The sequence below is a fragment of the Nicotiana sylvestris genome, chromosome 9, assembly GCF_000393655.2.
Source record: "Nicotiana sylvestris chromosome 9, ASM39365v2, whole genome shotgun sequence".
Lineage (NCBI taxonomy): Eukaryota > Viridiplantae > Streptophyta > Magnoliopsida > Solanales > Solanaceae > Nicotiana > Nicotiana sylvestris.
Genome location: NC_091065.1, coordinates 64,752,579 through 64,766,831, shown reverse-complemented (window position 1 = coordinate 64,766,831; position 14,253 = coordinate 64,752,579). Strand labels below are relative to the sequence as shown.

The following is a 14,253-nucleotide window of genomic DNA, read 5'->3' as shown; positions in this document are numbered from 1 at the left end:
ATTTAAATTATTTTAAAGTGTGGGGGTGTATATCCTATTATAGAGTACCTGACCATCAAAGAACAAAATTGGGTCCTAGAGGAATTAAAAGTGTTTTTGTAGGATATGCACAACACTCCAAAGCTTATAGACTGCTAGATCTAGAATCTAATGTCATTATAGAATCTATACATGTTGAATTTATTGAAAATAGATTTATAAATGACAATGTTGATGAAATGACTGAAATAAATGGAAAACGTATTGATGCTAATAAATTGTCGCTTTCTGAAATTATTAAAACTAAGGAAAGAAGTGATGATATGCAGATAGAACCAAGGAAAAGCCAAAGAATAAGAAAAGAAAAACATCTTGGTTCTGATTTTATTTCTTCACAATCTATAGTATTTCTTGTTGAAGGAGATAGGACAAACGTTTGTAATCAAATTCCTATTGTATTAAATGTTGAAGAAGACCCAAAGACGTTTCAAGAAGCAATGTCTTCTAGAGACGCTGCCTTTTGGAAAGAGGCCATTAATGATGAAATGGACTCAATTATATCCAACAACACTTGGGTTTTGGTTGATCTTCCTCTTGGATCAAAACCTATAGGTTGTAAGTGGGTCTTTAGGAGAAAGTACAATACAGATGGTTCTGTCCAAACCTTCAAAGCAAGATTAGTTGCAAAAGGTTTCACTCAAAAGGAAGGCATAGACTATTTTGATACATATGCTCCTGTTGCAAGAATAACATCCATTAGAGTCCTTTTATCCTTGGCCTCTATCTATGATCTTTACGTACATCAAATGGATGTTAAAACAGCCTTTTTAAATGGGAACCTTTGTGAAGAAATATATATGCAACAACCTGAAGGTTTTGTTCTTCCGGAAAACGAGAAGAAAGTTTGTAAATTGATAAAGTCTCTTTATGGTCTTAAACAAGCGCCTAAACAGTGGCATGAAAGATTTGATAGTGTAATACTATCAACCAGATTCGTACATAATAATGCAGACAAGTGCATTTACTCTAAATTTACAAAAGAATATGGAGTAATAATTTGTTTATATGTCGATGACATGCTGATTTTTGGTACGAATCTACAAGGAATTACCGAGACCAAGAAGTATCTAACCTCAGTTTTTAAAATGAAGGATTTAAATGAAGTTGATACTATTTTGGGAATCAAGGTCAAAAGAGATAACAAGCAAGTGACTTTGTCACAAGCACATTATATAGATAAAATCCTTACTAAATTCAGTCATTTAGGAATAAAGGGGTATAATACTCCTTATGATTCTAGTGTTAAGCTAACTGCAAATACTGGAAGAGCAGTAGCACAGTTGGAGTATGCAAGTGCGATAGGTAGTATGATGTATGCAATGCATTGCACTAGACCCGACATTGCATTTGCTGTTTGTAAACTTTCAAGGTTTACCAGTAATCCAGGTAATGATCATTGGAAAGCAATAAGTAGAGTACTTGGATATTTAAAATATACAAAGCACTTAGGCATTTGCTATAATGGTTTTCCTAATGTATTAGAGGGATATTCTGATGCAAGTTGGATTACAAGTGTTAATGATAATAAATCCACATCAGGATGGATATTTACTCTAGGCGGTGGAGCCATTAGTTGGGCATCCAAGAAACAAACATGTATTTTCCATTCTACTATGGAATCTGAATTTATTGCATTAGCAGCTGCTGGAAAAGAAGCAGAATGGCTGAGGAATATGTTACTTGATATAAAGTTGTGGCCACAACCTATGCCAGCCATTTCCATATTCTGTGATAGTGAGACTACAATGTGTGTTGCTCACAATAAAATATACAATGGGAAATCGAGACATATAAGCTTGAGACATGCTTATATAAGAGAATTAATTACAAATGGAGCTATAGCTATAATATATGTGAGATCAAATAAGAATTTGGCTGATCCACTTACGAAGCCATTAGGTAGAGATGTAGTACAACAAACTTGTGGAGGGATGGGGCTGAGACCCTTAAATTAAATACAAGGAATAGGAACCCCACTTTGAGTTAGTATACACTCTAACAATATAAGTTCAATGGGTAATAACAAGTTACTTGTATTGTTTAAGCACTGATCTCCTCTTTAGGAGCCCTAATTCTATTGTACTACTTACTGTTATGTGAGGAGTTAAGGAGTTGTTAAATGCTTGTTATAACAGGGGCATAAAGACAAACTCCAAAGTGCATACTGTTACATGAAGAGGTTGATTAATCTTAATGGAATTATTAATGTCTGGAGTAACAGGGACATAGTAACTAATTCCACCTATATGAATATTGAAGTGGTGCCGCTTCTAGCAAGATTTAAAGGGTTGATCTTGTAAATATTCATGAATTCAGGATGAGCACATGGCCGTAAACGTGCTAAAGCGAATACTGGATTTTCTAAGCTACTAGATAACGCTGTGTGTGTGGTATTTTCGGTTTTGGCACAAGGATTTGTGGTTCAAATCTTAAGATACCATTAACTTCGTCAAAACTTTAATATACTTACACTAAAGGAAAGTTCAAATCTGTAAAAGATACTTTCAATTATTCACAAGTGTTATGAAGTGAAATAACAAACTAGTGGGGGATTGTAAGATAGTTTGTTATTGGCAAGTTGGAAGTGGGATTCTTCCCACATCGGAAGAAAGAAGTTTCGTGCCTGTCATGTGAAACAACCCCGGGACCGACCTTACTCGTACCGTGCATGTTAGCCTCGAAACTGATCATTATGAAATAGCACATAACAGGCACGAGACTGACTCAACAGGCACGAGATTGACTCAACAGGCACGAGACTGACTCAACAGGCACGAGACTGACTCAACAGGCACGAGACTGACTCAACAGGCACGAGATTGACTCAACAGGCACGAGATCCTAGAGTTAATTATTTTTAACAGAAAAATCAAATTTATTTGAATTTTAAATTCAAAATTCAAATAAATAGTCGTGTCTGTTTGTGAAACAAGACATCTTTTCTGAAAGGGTCTGTTGGTTGCCTATAGATACACAAGAATTCCAACGAAGTGGATATAGAAAATCACAAGTGTTATTGCAGGCTTTGTTGTATCCTGAAGAGAATCGTTTTGTATTTTCCCTAAATTAGTATACAGGCGATAACTCTTTAAGGACAGTCGATTTCACGCCTCAAAGCCAATTTTGTTTATTATTTTCTAACAATTTATAGGGAAGCTAGAGACTCAGAGGCGGATCTAGGATTTGAGGCTTATGAGTTCCTACCGTAATTTTAGATTAATATGCAATAATAACTGGGTTCACAGTTAGATATTTACAAATATTTAGTGAATTTCTTAATATAAATACAAGATCTACGCAAAAGTTACTGGGTTCCCGAGAACCCGTATTGTATGCTCTAGGTCCGCCCCGGACTAGAGTGATACTTTAATGAGAATTAAGAGCAACTGTCAACCTCTTCATATTTTACCCTTTCAGACGTTATTAATTGAAATAAAGATCTTTGAAGAGAAACTAAAGAGAACCGGAATGGTTCTCCTCCGTTGATTAATGCCGATAAACGTTTTAGAAAAAGAGATGAATAATATATTAATGATGAAAGAAATAAATAAGGAATGGTTAATTGTTAACAAAATTTAAATGCAAAATTAAGGGAAAAGGTATAAAATCTAAGAAAAAAGATAAATGTAATCCTTGGCTAAAGAAACATGCCACATTATCTTTTATTTTTCCAACTTTATTATATATATAGATATAGATAGATATACAAAAAGAGGCAAGAAAGTAGTACTTGTAATATATCTAAAACATAATAAAAACTAAAGAAATATCTTAAATGCATAGTTCCTTGGGTGACATTCGATTTAAAAAAATATCTTGAATACATAGTCATGCATTATTGTAATACTTGTCATCAACCATATAATAGAGGTAATCATTCAAATATAAATTACTCTTCAAATCCAATATTAATAGATATGAATCTATATATATAAAGTTGGAAAAATAGGAAATGAGTTGGCACCTCTCTTTGGCCAAGGATCCTATTTATGTATTATCGCAATTTTTTTGTTTTTCTTGTCCTCTTTTCTATGTAACTACATTAAAGAATTGTAACAGTAATTAAGGCAATGAAGAGTCGCAAAAATTAAAGAACATAAAGTGTCTATTAAATAAAAACTTAAACAATATAACCGTTTGCATTTTCCTAAAAAAAAAAAAAGCGAGAAAAAACGTCTCTTCCTCTTCTTATCATTAATTTTCTTAATTATTGCTCTTTATTTATCTTCTTTCCTACAAACAAATACAGTAGAATGAACATTCCCAAAAATAATGGGGGAATTCCAATCGGGATTGATTGAAAAGAACGTCTCTTCCTCTTCTTCCCATTAATTTTCTTAACAGCTTCTCTTTTACTTATCTTCTTTCCTACATACAAGTGCACATACAATCAACATTCCCAGAAACAATAGAGAATTTCATGCGAGATTGATTGAAGTGAGATTTTAGTTAGTGAAGAATATGCATTTGCAGTAGGTAACTCTTCTATCAACAGGGTCAATTTGTATATGTTGGAGAATGATTGGAGTGTCAATACTAGATATCTTAGATATATTAATTGTTGTTCGATAACATTTTGCTTTAAACGCTTTAAGTATTGATCTTATTCCTTGTTGTGGTGTTTCTCTGTTCATGATTTTTATCATGTAGTCCAATAATAGACACGCTTACTTTTTTTTTTTTTTTTGTGGAGAATGTGGTGTTAGGCTTAGAGATTGACTGATTTTATGGTTGTTGCTGAACTCAAGAGATGCTCCTGCAGAGGCAGCAGTTGAGAAGATTGAAATTACAGCGTTTGGGAAATTTTTCATTTTCGTTGTAAGGTTTGTCTTAATCTTTTTATTTGCTTCTTCCTGTTTCACTTTTACTACTTTTTATTACAAGAAGACAAATCATAGTTGTTATCCTCCTACCTTTTGTAAGTTTGTACAATTTCTCAAAGTAGTATTTTCCTTGACATAATTGATACAGACATGTTAATATGTTGTTTTCCAACGTTATGTACATCATTATGTTGTATAATATGTACTCCCTCGGTTTTGTTTTATATGAATCAGTTTAAGCATAGTGTTTAAGAATTTTTTTTTTAAAGTGTGATGTATAATATTTGCGTTGCATAATATGTACTCCTTTTAACTTTCTTTTCATATAATTAAACCTGTTTAGTTGAGATTAGTTAAGCGAGAAAATATTTTTTTTTACAATCATGGATCTTAAATAATATGCAATGATTTTTCTAGAGAAATCTGATTCCCCCTTCAAGGTATGTATCAAAATATTCCGCGCGAGAAATTTTGGATGCCAGATATTTATACCGAAAAAATATTTTTTCTTATAGCTATAAAAGGATAAATAGGAAATTTAAAGTAACATAGTTTTTGACTAGACTATAAACAAAAGTTTCATTTTCTTAACAGATTAAAAAAAAAAAGTTCACGTAAAATAGAATGGATGGAGTATATTTCTCTGACATTTAGCAAGTATTTCTTTGTAAAAAAGAAAGAGTATAATGATTAAGAAAACATCAATTTTCAATAGTTTAATGGTCTTATATATTTCGTAGATGCTTGTATTGGTTAGTGTTTGAAAGGCAATAGCAACATTGCTTTTGAACGGTAATATGGACGTTTTGTTTTTGTTTTTTTTGTTTTTTTTGCAGAATCGTAAAAATATTCTTTGCTCTTCATTACTTAAGTTCTTACTTTGATATAAAGTTTCACTTAACGCATAATTGTGTAAACATAAGACATCTATGATTGAATAGTCAAATCGACACACATACTTGCTCTAATCAATACATACTCAGATCTAAAATACAATGACAAGAGCATTAACAATTCAAGGCGTTGATATAACAGTATAATTAATTAATTCCTTTACTTTCAAGTGCTTAGAGAATAAAGGTTAAGGATTAACATTATAGAAGATTTTTCTCTGTTAATATCTGTTAACCAATTAATAACAGGTCATTTACATTAATTGTAATACTTATAACACATAGTAGAATCGGAAAGTATATTTTCTTAGTAAAGACTGATTTTTCTTCTATAAAATTTAAGACATTACTATTATTTTCTTATAATTTATTTATCTTTTAAGATCGCGCGACGCGTGAGTGAATTTACTAGTATATATATATAAGTTAATCAGAAAGCTGATGTGACACATCCCAAATACCAGAATTCCTATTTATCTTTTCCCTGGGTTTTTTTGCTTTCTCCTTATTTTTTTTCATTTATTTAGTTTTAAGTGCAAAAACTCAAACGACACTTCTTTACTTCTCTTGGAATAGCCTACGTTCTGCCAGCTTTTATGAACCAAAGTAATGTTTCGGTTACTCATCATCAAGACCTATAATGACTAACCAGAATTAATTAAAACACATCAGAATTTGAAAAGCCTATCACTAGATAAATTGGAGACTATAAAATTGATATTACAATTGAATTTCCTCTTCATTTCAATCAACTAACTTCCTAGATTAGAAACTAAAGCTTTATCCCCTAAATAAGTTGATTCTTATATAAGGACATATGAATTGTTTTGTGAAATTGTCGATTTTGCTAGAACACAGAAATTTCCAGTATTCGAACTTCGCGATGTCAACTTTCCGCTTACGAACGAACTCTTCCCCAAGGTATTCTATACGTTTGTGATAATCTCTCTGTAATTTTATTTTCCTTTCTTCGTTTTCATCTTTAAAGCTTTCCTTAATTTTTATTTATTTTTTTTACTTTCTTTTTAACTCAACGCAAGATAATATGGTGATCAATATTCATCTGAGTTCTCAGAAAATTATTTCAATTTTTTTATACAACTGCTCTTATCTCTATGATCTTATCGCCTTCAATGGTATCCTCTGTGACTCCCCTATGTGCTAAACTGATAAGAGAGGGTGATAAGATGTTCATACAGTAGAAATATTTATTTGGGGAAATAATCAAAACTATAAAAAAAATTGAAAGAAAAACTGCGTTAAAAAAAAATTGTTTAAGTAGTTATTTTGGCGGTCAAATTTGAGGGTGCGAGAAATTAAAAGGAAAAGAAAGAGAACAGTAAAAAGTTAAAGAAAAAAATAAAAGGAAGAAAGAAATGAGAACGGAAAGAAAAACAACTGCAGAAAATTCGAATTGCGAATCACTTTTGATCGCATTTTTTCCTCTTCTTTAATTTCTGTATTGGTATAAAGTAAAGAACAAAAATTAAAAATCAAGTAACTTATTTTACAAAAATCTATATTTATAAAAATTGGGGAAGTTATTATTATAACTCAAGATAGTTAAAGATGTCTAATGATTATGTGAATAGTATAATTTTAAACTACTAAGTCTGAGCTTTTTCCATTTTCCTTTTTATTTATAAGTATATCATTTACTATTTATTTTAATTTTCTCTTTGCAGGTTCTCAAGCATATATTTTCATGATCTATTTGATAGATTCTGGAGGTTTAGAACATACACTCACGTACAATATTCTATAATACTTACGGCAACATTAAACATCATTTAAGTCAATGCAATTTTCGTCTCACTTATATTTATTTAGAGAAAAAGAGATATATGTCACCAAATTAGGAAGAAAAAGAAGGATTTTGTTTTATTTTATGCGTTGCAAATCATCAATCGTATTTTATCAGTCGTTTAAAGTATTTAAAGCATTTATTGAAGTGATGTGTTGGAACATTTGGATGCCCCTATCTTGTAAGTTGTAACATGTATAGGACTTGAAGTATGGCAATTGGGCACTTGGTTTGTAATTGAAAATAATTTATATTAGTAATATAATCAATTCATAGGATTAAATTTTGTATGCATATAAATAAGATTTTCTCTTTTATCTCAACTAAATTTAGAAGAAAAATAATAATTATATACTACATACATTTACTATTGTTTCTAATAACCGCGAGAAGCGTGAAAAAATTAACTAGTACATAAATAAATTCGATTGCTAACTCTGAAATAGATACCGAAGTAATCAATTATATCTTCCATTACATTTTGTGACAGGTGTTTGACTTGATTATTGGTAATGAGTTTAAGAAAATAGAACTCAATGTATTAATGATGATGGACGATAATAAATATAGTGATTAAAAGAGAAAAAAATGTCACGTCAATGTTAAAGAGTGAATAGTTTGATCAATTAAGACTATTCAAAGTTAGAAAAGTTTCAGAAATAAAATTGTGCCAAATATTTTAAAATGTCAAAAATTAGACAGATTGTAACTAGGGAATTTTACACAAATGTCTCAAATAAATCTCAATTTACCAACATCTAGTCATTAGTCATAGACTTACCAAAACTAGCCAAGTACATATTAAAATTGAAAAACTAAATAAATAAAGTTCTTTCTCTCAAAAAATCACATGCAAAAATCATCTTCGATATTTTTAAGTGTGATAGCAACATTAGATGCAGGACGGAAAGGAAATTTCATGAATGAGATAGCAAATAAGATGATGAAATACAAAAAAAAAAGTTCAATATTTCAAAAATCTAAGCAAAAAAGAAACTTTTTCAATGAGTATAGTTGAAATTCATTGAAAACATATAGATAAGTCAATATACAAAATTTGAGGAAGATTGGAGTTGATTTGAACTGGTTTTGTATCAAAATTCATAATTAAATCGAGTACAAAAAATTCTTCTGCGACACATGTATCACGCATGTATCTCACACACATGGATATACATGTGAAACACAATTGATACAAATATGATACATATGTGATACACAAATCATTCACAATGTGATACACATATCTTTTTTTTCAAGTTTAGTTTTTACTTCGAATTTTCAATTCCAACCACCTCAAAACTTCACCAAATCATCTCAAAACTGAGGTTTTGAGATTCAAGCTCCTTAAGATGAACCCAACCTATTCTAATAATACTCACTCAAAAGAAAGCAAAAATTTGACCTTTTTTTGCTACAAATAACTATTTGGCTAATATTAGTAATATTTTATAAATTGACCAATTTTTATAATGAGCTACCTATAAATGGACATAGCGGTAGATTTCGTTCTAACTACTATATACACAAAAGAATATAAATAAACAAATCGTTAGGCTGGTTCTATTATTTAGCTGCTGCGACTGATTCGTGAGTTGACCAGAAAACGCGGGAGTCCACGGGTATTTCGGTACCCGATTCGTACCCGACCCAATTAATTACCCATTTCCTCTCGTTCAGCATTCTACCAGAGGCAGACGCTCTTCTTCTTCTTCTTCTGGTCTCGATAGTCTTTTCTCACATATCACACACCACCAAAAATTCCTACTCAAAAGTGCCCTAAAACCCTTTAAGCTTTGTGTATACATAAATAGAATCTTTATGTATTTATATTTCCTGGGTATTTTCTATTTATAGGAATTAGGCTTTCTTCTACAGGCAAACTCTCAATGGATGATCATGATGACGATTGGGAAATTCTGCTCTCTGCTTTAAAGGGTACTGTTTTCTCAACCGTCTCTGTTTATTTGGTAATTTTTATTATCCGACTAAGTTTAGGGGCTAAATCGAACTAGATTAATTTGTTCTTTAAAAATTAAATTTAAATACTTGGAAACTGTGGGACGAATCATTTTAGTTGTTTCAATTCTTCTCATACATGAAAAATTACATTTTTAAATTCCACTTAGTCTTCTTGAGCCGAAGGTCTATCGGAAATAGCCCTACTCCTCCGGGTAGGGGTAAGGTCTGTGTACATCCTACCCTCCTAGACCCCAGTTATGTTGTAGTTGTTGTTTTTGGTCAAAATCCACTTACTTTGATTCTTGGAAATAAAGAAATGCCAAATCTTTTGGGACATAGGGGAACAATATGTATTGCTTTTGTGTGTGCGTGTTTATTTGTGTATTTGCGGACTATATGTTCTTTGGGCATAATCATGTTGAATCTTGAAATAGATGGTTGTGTGGATATTGAAGAGGAGGAGGAGGAGGAGGAAGAAGAAGAAGAAGAGGAGGAGGAGGGTGATGATGAAGATGTTAACAATGAAAATGTGAAAACAGAATTGGCATGTCCATTTTGTTCAGAAGACTTCGATATGCTTGGATTGTGCTGCCACATTGACAGCGAGCATCGCATGGAGGCAAAGACCGGGGTAAACAATACCTATATTTTCTTTCATTTTCATGTTGGAAGTATTTTGAATTTTGGTTTTGTCTTCTCTTTAATAATTTTTAGAAGAGAGTTTGCTCTTGAAGGGTTTAAATTAGGATAAGGATAGTCACCTGTTGGATTGAGGCTGTTGTTCACATCTGCCATTGGTGGAAACTTTCTTAAAGGTCATTACGTGTTGATTGTGAAGACGCAAAGTCTATGGTAGAGTGGTAATTGTTAGGGCAGCTTGCTTTCTTGAATGTCTCGAACTTTTAGATTAATTGGTTGTATCAGGTAGAGTTTGAGTATCACCTACCTATTATTAAAAAAAAAATATTTCCATGTACTCGTGAGAAAAGAAGCCAGATGCATGTGAGAGAATGTGGTGCAAACCTAAATAAATAAAATGTTCCTTCAATATGACCAAGAAGCACGGAACTATCCACTTTTCGAGCAAATGAGAGGGTTGGGAGAAAGGTGGTTTTATTTGATTTACACTGAGCTGGAACCTCCAAAAAGTACCTTTTTCTCTATTTGATGATTCCTATTAGGACGAAACTAACTGCAACTTTTCAATTATTGCAGTTCGTGCCTGAGTTTTGTAATCCTAGGAATTTGATACAAATACATTCAATTGGTTTGGCGTATTTGCACACTGTCTCAATCTGAGATATGTTTGCTTATAACGAACAGTAGTACTTCAGTGTTGTGTGAAATTATCTTATGGCCATTGTGTTTTCAGCCTTAGTCTTTTGAAGTCTGAATTTCTTATGATCTGTATTTCTTTATCTCCAGATATGTCCTCTATGTGCTGTCCAGGTGCGAATGAATATGGCTACACATGTCATCGTGCAACATGAAAGTATACTAAAAATATCCTTCACTTTATTTCAATTTATCAGCTTTACATGGTCAGGTTAAGTGTAGGAGTTATTGACTTTTCATAGCTGATTGTAAGAGAATAGCGAATCAAGTTTCATAGTTGTTCTTTATAGTCAATTGGGAAGACAATATAGAAATTTCTGCATTGAGTGAGTCTGGATTAGTGAGCTTGATATTTGCTTATATAGTGAACTGGAATGCAGTAGCTTCTCAATTTTCCTCTGTGTATTGTCTAATTCATAACTTCTAACATCTTCATCAATCATTATGCTTAATGAAAGATAGTGGCAGATGCCTTCCTTTTTATAATTAAATATTATTAATAAAGTGACACTTAGGTAGTGTTGCTGCTTCCAAATGTTATTAACTTTGCCCTCTTTCCCTTATCCGAAAAAGAAAAGAAAAACCTTGCCAACTTTCATGTTTATTGGTTTATCTGAGTTATTTCCTTGAGCATGATTCTGCATCAATCATTATTTTAGGAGAAATGTTATATTTTGTTTATCATATGAGCATGTGGAGCTATAAGTTGATTTACCTTAACAAACCTTAAGCTCTCAGCAAAAAGAAACTTCAAAATGGTGGATCTTTCTCAGCCTTATCCTTACTGAGGAAAGAGTTGCTGAGTGCTTATTTGGAAAAGAAGTCCAGCCATGTCACTCCTTCCTCTAATATGGCAACCAACCAGTTACTGTTATCATTTGTCGGCAATCAGCAGCCTTCCAAAAGACTTCATACAAGACAATCCTGCACTTCAGCTGAAGCAAGTTCATCTGTAAACAGCCTAGATGACCATGTTAGTGAAAGGTAAGAAGGTTATTATGATTTAATTTCAACAGTTTGGTCATGGTTCTATGTGTTATCTCTCATCATCTGCCAACATCAAATGGCACTGATCACGATGATGAAAAAGGACAAATTAGTGGACAAGAGAAAGCTGGATATATAGGAGTAGGCACACTCAATATCTTCCATTTGTTAGAAGCTTGTCCTTTATCAATTATTGTCATTGCAAACTAATTGGAGAACAACAGCTTGTAACTTAATTCGAACTTAGAACCAGACTTGATTTGATCACTGGAGACAACCGAACCACACAAGCTCGATAGATAGCTAACTAGTTATAGTTTTGGTTCATCTAGCAATGATAAGTTCCTCATACTTTTGCTCGGTTAAATTTCATTAAATGTGATCGTTCATGGAAACGATGATGTGCATAGAGCGTTGTTGCTTGAATTTGCTTTTGATTGCTGCTGATTATACTTGTATGCATCACATCTCTGGATTATGCAAGAAGTGACGTTGGCAGCAAGTTAGCTTAATTCGAGAACTGAGGTGTCCTTAGAAATTTTGCCTATGCTGGATATGTAGTGCTTTACATATATCTGAAATTGTGAGAGAAAACCTAGTTTAACAATTTGTAGGGAATATAATAGGAACATCAATGCATGATTGCCAAGTTTTTGGATTTTGTTATTCCCTTGCTAAGGAAAATGCTGTAGTTCCATTTGCTAAAAGTTAAAAAAGCTTCACTCAGAAGGCTTCTAAAATCAAGCCAACTACGAGAACTCATGGAACCATTTGTTTTTGGGGGGTCATTTCTCCCAAATTTTATTACTTTGTTATCACAGGTGAACAGTAGGGCAATAAAAAATGGTCATTTATGCATTCTTCTCAAAAAATTGTCAGGAAGACACTGTATCACCATTTATTTTTATCCCCTTCAATCTGATTAGCACCAGGAGCATTCCAAGGTTAATTCTGATGCCTGATGCTTTCATCCAACGGTTTTCTCCTTCTTTTCTCCTACTATATATGTAACAATATCTTTCTTGATCTTCATCATCCTTCTTCACTTTGTCCTTTCCCTTCAAATGCCTTCCCTTTTCTAATTTATCTAGTCATTTTGAACGATATTTCATTTAGCCCTACAATAACATTTTCCTGAGCCAAACCTTGAGTGACATAGAAGCTGGTTATTTTGCTGATGTTGTCTTCCTTCAATTAGCAAGTTCACTGTTTGTTTCATGAGTAACTCAAGCGTAGGTGGCAAAAAATGATTGTTTTGAAATGAACATAGCAGGAAATTCACATTGTAAGTGAACTACATAACATATTCGCTTGGTCTAAGTGTCCATGGCACTGAATTTGGAACTTGAGTTGTGTAGAGAACTTTAGATGTATCCTTTTCCTGAATGCTTGCTAAATGTTATTCTAGGAAAGCACGTATTATCCTTTTGATTTCTTGCTACCTCCTAACTTACATTTGGCTGGATGGTAAAAGTTGACTCTTTTCATTTTAATCAAATCCTTGTCAAAGAAGGTCCCAACCGTTTCCTTCAATGGACAAGGATCAGGAAGAGAAGTTCCAGAGATCTGAATTTGTGAAAGGACTATTGCTCTCCACCATACTGGAAGACTATTTATGAGACTGAACATCAAATGCTTCTTTTCCATTATTTGGATACTGGCACAGAAGCTCTTTGAAGATGCTCCACGAAATATGATGATTAATTTATTAGCAGCTAGAAGCTGTTGGTTGGAGTTAAAGCAGTGTTCACCTTGTAGTTGACTTGCTCCCTGCTGTGGTTGCCTATGCAAAGATATGTCCGGTTAACATGCTTTAACACAATTCTTTCAATTAAAGTGACTTCAGCGTGCTATTTCTCTTTCTTTGTTGCCCTCTTAGCTGATGTAGCTTATACTACATCATGCACTTGACTATCCGTGACTGGAAACAGAAATTTTTCATTCATATAGTCAGATCCAAAAGGACTAATTATGAAGTAGCATTTTTACGTCATTGTCACATTTTGCAAAAGAAATTAGATGTCATTCTTTGAATTGTTCATGTGCAAGTTTCTGCAGCTTTACATTATAGTCCCTTGCTTCATGCTATTTTATCCTCATATAGTCTAAAAGCAGAGTGAATAATGTAGCGATGACTTGAATATCATTTGAGAATTATGTGACATGAGTTCTACATGTTGGGATGTGGGGAAGACATGGAAGTTATCACGGAATAGGTAGATTATCAAAGACTACTAATTTAGGATTGGCTACTCAAATAGTGACATCCAGCAAACGACTCCAGTCCGGTGGTTATCATGGAGAATGGGGTACTAATTAATGAAATCGGACGAAGAATACCTTTCTCTTGTCTTCAAAAGACTGACTACCTTGATCGAGCTTTACTATTTCTTTTGGACATTAAAGCTTT

At 32.8% G+C, this 14,253-nt stretch overlaps 1 protein-coding gene across 2 annotated transcripts; it reads left to right on the top strand.

Annotated features, from left to right (window-relative positions):
• The first annotated feature begins 9,157 nt into the window (after positions 1–9,157).
• On the top strand, positions 9,158–13,877 carry LOC104245387 (protein DEHYDRATION-INDUCED 19 homolog 4-like). Of its 2 annotated transcripts, none has more exons than XM_070156506.1 (5): positions 9,158–9,497; positions 9,956–10,152; positions 10,947–11,024; positions 11,587–11,840; positions 13,354–13,877. In XM_070156506.1, exons 1-5 carry the CDS (start codon positions 9,449–9,451, stop codon positions 13,460–13,462), a joined length of 687 nt encoding a protein of 228 aa, XP_070012607.1. In that variant the 5' UTR covers positions 9,158–9,448; the 3' UTR covers positions 13,463–13,877. The 2 variants fall into 2 exon arrangements, with proteins under 2 accessions (XP_070012607.1, XP_070012608.1); XM_070156507.1 differs by having other exon boundaries at positions 9,162–9,497; positions 13,357–13,877.
• Positions 13,878–14,253: the final 376 nt, after the last annotated feature.